Source organism: Tasmannia lanceolata, unplaced genomic scaffold (genome assembly GCF_043159265.1).
Source record: "Tasmannia lanceolata isolate RefF3 unplaced genomic scaffold, GAP_Taslan_0.1 ptg000002l, whole genome shotgun sequence".
NCBI lineage: Eukaryota > Viridiplantae > Streptophyta > Magnoliopsida > Canellales > Winteraceae > Tasmannia > Tasmannia lanceolata.
The window spans coordinates 44626727-44638821 of NW_027518679.1; the positions used below are offsets into that span (position 1 = coordinate 44626727).

Consider the following 12095-nt stretch of genomic DNA (forward strand, 5'->3'; position numbering starts at 1 on the left):
CCGATCTGATGTAATAACACAAGAGCCGCAGAAAAATACTTTTCGTGGCGGCATCATCTCTGTTCTTTGCTTATTTTGATTCCTTTTCCACATTTTTCTCTTAAATCTCTGTGGGTTTTTCATATTCTCTAGATTGAGCTAACATGGCCACCTCAGAGTCTGAATCTAAAGTTGCTTCATCCAATTCAAATGAAACAGAAAAACCCCCAATAGAGCCGTTGAGATTACCAACAGTCGAAGAAATCCGAGGCCAAGACATTTGGAATAATTGTGCAGTTCGAAGTGTCGTTAGTGGAGTAATGGGTAAGCTTTGGTTTCAGAAAATCAAAGAAAAAAAAACTCTTTTTAATGTTTTCCCTTTTCTTTTTTTATTTTTGGGTTTTAGGGTTTTAGTGTGTTCTGTTATGTGTGATTTCTAGAAGGCAGGATTGGTTTTGTTTGTGGTCTATTGTGGGCTTCTTTTTTTATTTTTTGGGTTTTTTATGGGATTTGTATGCAAGAATTTGAAGAGGTGGGCTTGGGCTGTTTATAATTTTGTTCCATTTATTGTTTTTTTTTTTTTTTTCTTGTTTATTTACTTGTTTGTTAGTTTTTTTTGTTTGTGTTTCTTTCATTTATTTTTTAGATTGTGAGTTTTGGATTCTACATGGGTTCTATGTGGAAGAGTACAGGAGGTGTGATTGGCTTTTGAAACAACTAAACATTATAAAATTACTGTTTAAATGGATAAAAGGGTTGATTTGATAGAACTTCTTTTAAAAACATAATTCTGATTTTAGTGAATTAAATTGACAAGTATTATATATAAATGATGACATGCATAAACATTTTAGGGACTGATTGTAGGCAACTGGTGCTCCAAGTGTCAAAGATGAACGCCAAAGATATAATCATGTATGATGTAATTGGTGCAAGGAAGGAAAATGACAATCTTTTAGAAGTCTCACTTCATGTCGCTTTGTGTAGCTAGACTCTCTGATATGTCTCATTTTTTTATTATTTTATGGAGCAATTTATGGGTTATATATTAATTTGATAGTGCATACTACTCTCGATAGCCAACCTGTTTGGGACAAAGTCTTAGTATAGTTGAGTTGGGTGCATACTACTCTCGATCATATGGGCAGATAGAAGTGATCAGTCATAGCTTAGGGCATTTGTGGAAGTGCTGAGCTGGTGAGGGATATCATCCATGTAACTTCATTTTATCCATGACAGAGTTTTCATACTATAATTTCATGACCCATTCCTTTGATACCATTTGTGGCATTTCCCATTCCACAACTCCTACACGGTACCTCTATATCCTGTCCTAGGAAAGGCATTGCTGAGGCCGACGCCTTTGTTTGCTATATTGAGGAGGTACATCGAGAGGCGCTAGTAAGTTTGCAATGAGTATTGAGTAGAACGAGATGGTTGTAGTCAGTTTTAGAGATAGCACGTCTACAGCATGATGGCCCTATTGACGGCATTCCCTCCATACGATCGAGTCGTGATTGGACTGGTAATCATCAGAGCTTTGGAGATTTGCTAGAGCTTATTGTCATCGTTTCTTTACGCTATGGATGTTCGGTTGACGGAGATCCACCATGGATTTTGCTGGAGATACATAATTCGTTGTCGAGATCGTTGTCTACTCCATTGTTTGTGGTTGGATGCGGTGTAATTGCGACGACTTCGCTAGTATGTGAGACATCATATTGCAGACTTTGCCTCGATGGAGTCCAGTTCTTCCCCACGCAGAAGGACCTAATGTGATATAGTCATCTTACCCATTAGATTTAGACATTTTTTTCTTTCTATTGGGCGTGTGTTATTTATTTTATATAGGATTTACTTTTATTTAGAAGTGTTTATTTAACTTAGATGTGGGGGATGTCCGCATCAGCCTATAGCCCACAATATCTTTTTTCCCCATGACCTTTCTTACCACCGGGTATAACTTAACCATGATCCCACCATTACCTTATTTCCTATTGGCTAAAAATCCAAATCCTCAAGTGAACCTAAGCTTTAAACCTGTTGGCCGTCACGTGCGATCTTTGCGTCTAAGTAGACAACTGCCCAATTAAAAGGAAAGATACTTCGACAAAGGAGGTGACTAATTGTTAGGTAGGCGCGCCTGAACTATATGAGAGCTAGGAGTAGTTGTTTAAGGAGAGCTCACTATGTATAATTATAAGGTTCTCTACTTCCATGAAAGCAAACGGAGGTATAACAACGATCAGGGAAATGGGACAGATCTTATACTAGAATGAATGTAACTATGTAAGTAAGGGGGCAAAGTTAGTGAATTGGTGTAAACTGAGAGTCTTACGGTGATTTGAATTATTTTTATGTGTGGCTTTTAATTATTTGTTCAATGTGAATTTTTGAGATGGGCGGGGTGGCATTGGAGGCGGTGGGTCGCAAGGGGTATCTTTTTTTTTTCTGAATGATAGAGGGGTATCTTAGGCGTGTGAGAAATGTCATCATAATGGGGTTGTGAATACTTTTATATTTTGTTTTTATTCTGGCCATCTATTTTATGGGAATTGATTAAGGACGTGATGTGTATTAGACCAGTAATATAGATCTGTGTAGGTATGCTTAGCTTGTAAAAATAGGTTGAAAATGAGTGTAATGACAATAGGGCATGTATAAAAAGTTGTACTTGCTGAATCACAATAACAATGTGAAATGATCAACAATGTAGGGAACTCAGGTGTGCCAAACTGAAAGCAACTAAATATTATAAGGAAACTGTTCAAATAAGTAAAGGAGTGGATAGATTGAACTTTTTCTGAATGATGCAAATCTTATTATAGCAAAAAAAATTAGCAAATGAGTATACAAATTACTAGATGAATAAACATATAAAAATAGGTTGAAATGAGTGTAATGACAATAGGGCATGTATAAAAAGTTGTACTTTCTGAATCACAATAACAATGTGAAATGATCAACAATGTAGGGAACTCAGGTGTGCCAAACTGAAAGGAACTAAATATTATAAGGAAACTGTTCAAATAAGTAAAAGGAGTGGATAGATTGAACCTTTTCTGAATGATGCAAATCTTATTATAGCAAAATAAATTAGCAAATGAGTATAAAAATTACTAGATGAATAAACATACGAGGGAATAATTTTAGACTCTACTCATGCACCTACTATCAAAGAAACGATGAATATTAAAGACAAAAATCTCATATCTCATAACTAATGCAAGGAAGGGAAAACCACAATCTTTTACAAGTAGAGGAAGGAGTGGTTCAATGATGCATTATATCGGAAACTGATATTATATTATAAAGAGGTGGAGTTAATTTGCTGTAAAGATGTGTGGATCAAATAGATTAGTGATCTAACTTGAGCAATATGTATAAATATACATTAAGGAATCAAGGTGTGTAATAAACCAATAAAATACCTTAGGGGATTGATGAGTGTGAAAAATGAATTGACATCATGAAGGCTGATAATAATCACGACAAATAATCAATTATTTCTCAAAAAATTCATGTCTAATATTAAACTGATTTGGTCTATTTAATTTAAAGAAATGAGGAGGCAATAGAGTGGCCATTTAAAAAAATGAGGCAATGGAGTAGTGAAATGAAAATAACGACAAATAAATGCATAAAGGAGGTAGCCTTCCCGGGCCATGATTCTATTACTGTGGTTTGCCTCTCTAGTTGATGGCGTTATTGTCATGGGTGGCAGGAAAAGCGAAGTAGGCCACGGAAGCCTTTGCAAGAAGATTGAAATGATGCCATCATTGCTGTTCCGTTGCAATGGAATGGAGGGAAACGAAAAGCATGATGAGAGATTGTGTATTTTGAGGGTGCTTTTACTAATGGTTAAAGAGAATGCTTCTTTTTTTGTGGAGAGAATGATCCTGGACCTTGTTTTTGCCTTTTGGGTTGCTATTTGTAGACAAGTAGAACTAGAAAAGACATGTTGGAGGAGCTTTCTGGTGTGAATTGGCATGCTAGAATAGAACAGAATTTGGGTGCACCATTTTGAGAGGTAGAGACGCCAAATCATGGGTTTGGGATGAGTTTTAGGAAATGTGGAAACATGTGTACTGGTGTTTTATTGTAAGAAAACTGGAGTAGAAGAAAAACTTTGAGTAAAAGCAATGACTGTTTAACACTGTTTATTTACTTGTTCTTTAAAATATCAGGATTTAAAGTGTATTTCATAGATGATCTTTGTTTTTCATCCTTTTTTTACTTTGCTCATCAAACTTTCATACTCTGTTTTTTTATCGGCTATTTAATATGTAATTTGTAGGAGGTGGGCTGGGTTTGTTCATGGGTTTGTTTCTTGGAGCTTTGGATAACCCTTTAATGCAAGAGGAAATGACTGCAAAGCAACAATTCATTTACACAGCAAAACAGATGGGGAGGAGAAGTTTCAGTTCTGCAAAGACATTTGCAGTGATGGGCCTGATTTTCTCCGCTGCTGAATGCATTGTAGAGAAGGTATGAAGAGAGAAAAAGAAAGTAGTTCTAAAGTGATTCTATCTTTCTAAAGTGATTCTATCTTCTTCAGATTTGATTGCCTTTCATTAGAATTGATTTGGTTTTATTAATTTTGTGTGTGTGTTTGTTTAGACGCGGGCGAAACATGACACGGTAAATACAGTTGTTGCTGGGTGTGTTACTGGTGGCGCATTATCTGCGAAGGGTAATAATTTTTTTTTTCTCAGTGTTGATTACTTGTTATAACATGAGGATATTAAAAACAGAACTTCTGTGTAGTAATTGCCCATTTAGCACTTATGTCGATTATATGGTGATAGTTTAGCATGACTATATATGAGAAATATGCAAAAATTAGTTTTTCTTCTTTTTTTTTCTTTTAACCTGGATTTTTTTATGAGAAATATGTGGGGCGAGGATGTAGTAAATATGACTGGACAGGAGGTACCTAAGAGGGATATCTTTTGCTATGTTGGTTCAATCCTACATAAGAAAGGAGAGATTGAAGAGGATGTTAACCACATAATAAGAGTAGGTTGGTTGAAGTGGAAGCATGTCAGGAGTTTTGTGTGATCGTAAAATACCTACCAAGTTGAAGGGAAACTTTTATAAGACAACAATGAGGCCAGCCATGCTGTACGGCTCAGAATGTTGGGCCACCAAGAAGCAGCTTGTGCATAAGATGAGTGTAGATGAGATGCGAATGCTTAGATGGATGTGCGGCCACACAAGGTTAGATCGAATTAAAATGAAGACATCCTTAAAAAGGTGGGGGTGGCACCAATTGAGGAGAAGACGAGAGAGCACCGCTTAAGATGTTTGGTCATATCCAACGTAGGCCTTTGGATGCTCCAGTGAGAAGAAGCGACTCGTGCCAAGTTGATGGAGTAAAAAGAGGTAGAGGCAGACCAAAAACAACTTGGGTAGAAACAGTGAGGAAAGACTTGACTAATGGAACATAATAGAGAACATGACCTTGGATAGGATAGAATGGAAGAAAATGATCCATGTAGACGAACCCAACTAGTGTCAGGATTAGACTTAGTCAATTTGAGCCTGGTAGATCCTTTTGCCTTCTTCATAAAATTTTTCTAAAGGATTCATTAGCCAACCCCAACTAGTTTGGGACAAAGGCTTAGTTGAGTTGAGATGTTTTTAACCTGGATTTTTTTAGGAAATTGGGCTGAAACCTTAAATTTTATTAATAAGAGAAAAAGTATACAAGAGGGTGACATCCCGCCTTACCTCCAAACCCAAGGAAAACATCACAATTATAATCTCTCTCTAAATACCATTAAAAAAAATTCCCTCTAAAGCTAGCAATTCTTGAAGCATCAAAATGAGCTGCTCTTCTAGTTTTCCTATGGAGCTGATACCGCATACTAAAATATTTATTATCCGTATTAATACATGCATAATTTGCTAACGTGTCTGCCACTGGGATTCGTTCTTTGTACTGGTGGGAAATGGTAGGATTCACTTCCCTCATTAAATTATCAATTCCCTGCCATTAGTAAAGAATCAACCAAGGGATATTGGTCTTACCTTGGATGATATTGATATCACCTGGCTATCCGACTAACCTATTTAATCCAAACTCCTTGGATCCTCGTGGCCTTGCAATACATAAGGCCATCTAATAATGCTCTACATTCAATTTGCATGTTAGTACCCTTCCCATTGTAGTAAGAGAATGCTAGAATCACCTTAAGCTTTATTGTCACGAATAATACCACCACCGCTAGACTCACCTGGGTTCCCTTTATATGCACCATCAATGTTTAGTTTAAGCAATTTTCCAAGTGGTCTTATTCAAGTTACCCAAATTCCCTTGGGAGGAGTAAATTTTGATTTGCACAATGCCAAACTAGGATAAGGCCAATGAATCAATAAAAGAACACTGTTTTTTGGGTTTGATAATAAATCTAATGTATTTAATCCATTCCATAATAGATCTGGTCATTATATAAAAGGGCCTACTTTTACCCTCCATACGCCTTTGCACCTTCCCTTCAAATATAATGGAAGGAACCATTCTCTTAAGGCTGTGTGCTTGACTTTGGCTCCTTCTTGATATGTTTAACTAGTAGAGCAGTAAAGCATCTTCCATGCACACTTTGATTTTGGATCATGAGAATGGTGAGCTTTATAGAAAAGAAATTCCAAATAGCTCGCTATACTACTTTCTGTGAAAAATTGATCAAGATTTTCCTATTTTTACAAAGTTTGTCCTAGGCCTGTTAATAATGCTTGTCAAATTTGCCAATATATTTTCAATTCTTTTGATCACTGTTATGGGAGGGTTCATAACTGAAAGGATATATACTGGCATTGAAGATCAGACATGGTTCAAGCGAATTAATTTACCTCCCTAAGATAGGAGCTTGCCTTTCCAACCTTTTACTCTCTGCTTCTATTGACCAGCTTCTTGAAGAAGTCTATTCTTAGTCTACCCTTGAAGAGCGAAGCACCAAGATAAGTGATGGGAAGCTTGACTTGATTGAAACCTGTTATTTTATTTTTTTTGGGAATGGCAAACCTGTTATTGAATTGATAATGTTTCTCCTTTGTATTGAAAGCTCCTTTGCACATTTAAAGCCACTCATGTTCCTATTAATCTGCTGACCAGAAGCACTTTTATACTTCTTTAAAAGCTGCATGATGTTTTATAAAGATCTAGCTCAATTAGAAAATATGATAGTGTCGTTTGCAAAAAGCAATGGGATATAGGCTTGGACTCCCTCTGCAGATAATAACAATACTTAGCTTTCCCACTATAGAAAACCAAATTAAGACCTCTACTCAATACTTCTTTACCAATAATGAAGAGGTAGTTTGGAGATACCGGGTCACCCTTCCGAATACCTCTAAATGACTTAAAAAACCTTAATCTCCCCATTAATCAACAGTGAGAGTCAACAATTATCAATCATTATCCCGATCATATCCCTCCACGTATCATTAAAGCCAAAATTTTAAAGACATAATTATTAGTCCCAGTTGGCTATATCATAGACCATAGCGATGGCCCTTACTATGTCTTCCTTGACAGTATCCCAGCTGTGTCTGAAAAAGAATCCATCAAACCCATCGGTTCCAAGAGCAGTCTTTTGGAAGGCTAAAATCTACTTTCTTCACCTTGTACTAATCTGGTATATTGAGAAATGTATTGTCATCCTCCTCATTAATCACCGAGGGGATGATATATCCAGCAAATCCTCATCCTGATTAACGCCCTCCTCAGTCCATTGGTTTCTGAAGCAGTCACAAGCAGCCTCTTGAATTTCCTTGAGGGTCTTCTACCCACATATCATTAGCCCAGATTCTTCTAATAGAGCCGTATTTTCTGCTGACATTAATGGAAGCATGAAAGAACTTAGTGCTCTTATCCCCTTCCTTCAACTACTTCTCTAGAATTTTTTTGCCTCTGAAAAACTTTCTCCATTAATAAAGCATGATCAAGCTTCTTTTTTTTTTTGCTCCACTACATCGCTGTCAATCTCGTTGGAAAGGTTCATATCAGATCGATCTTCCATCAAGGCTGCAATATCCTTTGCATCTTTGACTTTTTGAAAAGCCTTTTAAGCTTAAAAGCCATAACCGATATAGGATTGCCAACCGTAGGTGATTGCCATTGCTTTTTAACAAAATTCTTACATTTGTCTTTCAAAGTCCTCTTCTTTTGGAATCTAAATAGTCATTTTATGATTATATTTTTCTCAATCAAAGATATAAGAAGAGGAGCATAATCCGAGCAAGTACGAGATAAATGGGATACCTTGGTGCAGTTCATGTTGTTGATCCACCAACTATTGACCAACACTTCGTCAAGCCTCATTCTCACATTGCCTTCCTCTGTTTGGTTGTTGCTCTTTATAAACACGTTGCCATCATATCCAATATCATTATGGGCCAGCGCATCTACAACATCCTGGAATTCATTCGTAGCTTTAAGCATTAGCAATCCTTCCCCCAAGTTTTTCACCGTTTTCAAGATGGTGTTGAAGTCCCCTCCAACCATCTAATATCTTCAATGTTGGAATACTAATACATCTATGTTATTAGCCACTTACTGAACAGATAATGCTTGGCTCATGTGCGTCATCGGAGTGACAGTTATATTACCTTTCCACAAGAACTAACTTTTAGGGCAATCCCCTTTGACATAAGAGTTCTCATTGCCTATTTTTTCAGCAATTCCGGAAATGAATTTGGCATCCTTCATAGGCCCAAAAATAGCTACTATAGATAGGTTATGATCCTTAATTAGGTGCCTTACCCTACGAATAGAGGATTGATTTCCAGTTTCTCTAATGTTGCATAATATCCCTTTAATCATTGGTATGTATTCTATTGACCTTCCAGAACTGGTTTTCACTCTGCTAGCAAAAATTAGTTGGTGTTGGTGATGATTGAGTAGTGAATCCTTAGGTGCGCATTGGCTATGATGAAAAAAAATCAGGAGATGGTCATCTTCACTAGCATCTAGTTGAAATAGATAATTTCTGCCAAATGAAATGGATCTTGGAAATCAACTGCTTCATTTTTTTTAAATGGTAGAAGTAAATTTTACGAAAAACAAATACAAAACTAATCAGGGGGCAGTGATCACACCACATACATGGAAGATTTAGACACCCCTCTCTTAGCAAGGGAATCCACAATTGTAGTCTTGGAGATGATTTTACTAGAAAATAAGATTCAGGAGTCGATGGGATTCTGGTCGAAAAGGATAAAAAAGAATATTTTTTAGCAGAAAATAGATCGGATCCTGAAAAACAACTGCAAGAGATTTTGTATAGAGAATTTCCTCTTAATAACAACCACTATTAGAAATCTGTAACAAAATCCTACACAGAACTGCATCTCCTTATTCAAAAAAATAAAAAAAGGCTATGTTATTGGCCTTAGGGTTTCTGGGGCAGTGCCGCAAAAGGAAAATTTAATTTTTGTTTTTGTGCTAAAGGATATTTCGGTAATTTTCTTGATGTGACATTGATATATAAGCCACGTATTAGGGTTATGGGTTGTGTGGTTTTCTTTGTGTGTTCTTGGCCTAGAACAAGGAGAGTTTGTAATCCTACACAGAAATAGTGAAGCACTAATCTTATGGACGTAGGCACACTGCCGAACCACGTAAATCTTGTCAGGGGCAATGGATCTCCCTGACAAATCCACCTCCACTTGGAGGTTCTTTAGGCAAACCATTCACAGAGTCGATGAAACATAATTGCTTATCAAACCTCTCCACTGATATCCGAAGCCCATCCTGCTTATTATGAGATCTAGGTACCTCCATTCTGCCATATCATACATTTTTCTCATATCTACTTTGCACAAGACACCTTCTGCATCTATGATAGAAGTACATGCATTTATTAGCAATCTATCTGGCAACACCCTAGCCGTAATCTTATAAACACTCTCCGTGGCCATAATCTTATAAAGACTCTCCTTAAGAATGAGGGAGTGAATGTAGCCCTAGTGCTCCTATCCAGTTGAAGACCCACAAAGAAATCTTCAAAGTAAGCGAGATGATCACCTGTAATGGATTCTTAGCACTTATTGAAAAAAACGTCGAACAAAAATCAGTGGAACCAAAGCTTTGTATACTTTTGATGGAAAAAGAGTCCATGCATTGGAATGTAATCCTAGTGCTCCTGTCCAGTCCATGCATTCTCTTTATGTTTTGTTTTATGGACAATATGGCTTAAAGCATTTATACTCCTGTTTTGTTGGTGTGAACAAAAAGATGGTATGTTGTACAAGTTGGAACTGCCTTAACTCGTTAATAACTTGCAACTACATATTACCTCAAGTCGTTAATATCTTGCAACTACATATTAAATTCAACATGTTTTGGTGATTACATTGAGTGTTCCTTGTTCTTCTTCTTATTTTTTTTTCTATTGTGGGCATGCTAACCCTTCTAACATGTGAACTTCTAGGTGGGCCCAGGGCAGCTTGTGCTGGTTGTGCAGGCTTTGCGACGTTTTCAGTTCTGATTGAGAAGTTTTTGGACAGACATGATTGATTAGTTTTGTCACTCATCCATTTTCCTTTCTACATTGTGTTGCATGAACTTTTAGTTCTCCAGACGGCAAAAGCTTCCCAATCTCCGGCTGCCATTATCTTATTTCTAATGAGAGGTTTCAAAAAACAAATAGCATTCCTTTCACTTGGTAATTTCATTCGACAGACTCCCTCCTTCTATTCATTCAAATCCTTTTGCAAAGGTGTTTCTTTGTTGGGAACTGAACATTTGGAGCTAGTCAAAATAAGTCGATAAGTTATAAACTAAACATGAAGCGGATACTATCTACGAGAGGAAATCTTCTCGACAATTTTGTTATTATTTTGATTTCTTGGATATGATTATCGACTAACGAGAGTTTCAAATATGGATATTACTGTATCACTATCTGCTTCTTAAGTGAATTACATTGCTCATACTCTGATCAATTTTTCTTGTTTGGTAGTAAGTAGTAACATCATTTCAGACTGAAACTTGACATTCAACGGCTAGAACCGATGATCTTTCACCAGAGGAATGCCCTCTACTTCTCCGAAATTATGAGGATATTGGCAATCATGGGATCACTTTTAATCTGTTACTATATTGGGTTCTTATCTCTGATGTACATCTTTCTTCACTAGCAGTTTCTATTGGGGTTTCCTCATGATTGTACGTTCTGTTTTTTTTTTGTGGGTGGGTATGCTTGTATGTTCTTTTCTCAAATAAATTTATTCAGTTGTTTGAAGAAAACAAAAAAAACATGTGAGGATTCAACCACAGCTGGGATGAAGAGGAGGTTCTGAAGTGCTTATGGTTTTGAGAAGCAAAGTAGGTAAACTGATGGGTTGAAGAGATTTTGAATAGCTTCTTTCTATCACTAGCTCTGAATAGACACGTATGTAATATAATAAGGGATTTGCTAGGCAATTTTGCATAAAGCAATTTCGCTGCTTACTTTGCAGGAGAGAACAGCCACACATGCTCACTTTTTAGCAGATTGTCTTATTTATTTAATTCATCTGAGGTGGCTGTTCTCTCCTGCAAAAATAAGCCGTGAAATGGATTTCTGCGAAATTTCCAAGCAAATCCCCTACTTATAAAGAAATTTAGTGGTTAAATGAAATTTAAGCTGTATAAAATACTTGATACTTATTAAGAAATTTACATTTACAAGGTATTTAATAGTTAAATAAACTTTTCATTTATAAAATACTTGCTATAAATGTTATCAATGGCAAAAGCAATAGCCAGTGGAGAAGAAGGAAAACTCTAGCAAGCATCTATCGAAATCTATCATCACTCTACCCATATTTGGAGAGAGGCAAATCGAGCAGCAGATTTCCTCTCCAAAATGGCCTTGAGAGTTGAGGCCCACTCAATTCTCTCCTCCTCCACACCTCTCACAAAATTAGGCCCACAAGTATTTCATGGAATAATTTTTCATCGTTGCCAAGCATGGCCTTAGAGAACTTTTTCCATGAAAATTTGATTTTCCAGTGTTTGGTAAACTCAATTTCACAGATTTTCCCCCCACACTGAATTTTGCTCGGATTGTGCTGGGCGAGGGTTGAGGCCTTTGGCAACCTCACCCATATGCCCCTAATTTTATAGT

General features: G+C 36.7%; 1 protein-coding gene across 1 annotated transcript; it reads left to right on the forward strand.

The window, feature by feature from the left end:
• On the forward strand, positions 1–10917 carry LOC143874741 (Mitochondrial import inner membrane translocase subunit Tim17/Tim22/Tim23 family protein). Its single transcript, XM_077376914.1, has 4 exons — positions 1–303; positions 4277–4467; positions 4600–4672; positions 10416–10917. The coding sequence occupies exons 1-4, from the start codon at positions 144–146 to the stop codon at positions 10499–10501; spliced, it is 510 nt and encodes a 169-aa protein (XP_077233029.1). The 5' UTR covers positions 1–143; the 3' UTR covers positions 10502–10917.
• Positions 10918–12095: the final 1178 nt, after the last annotated feature.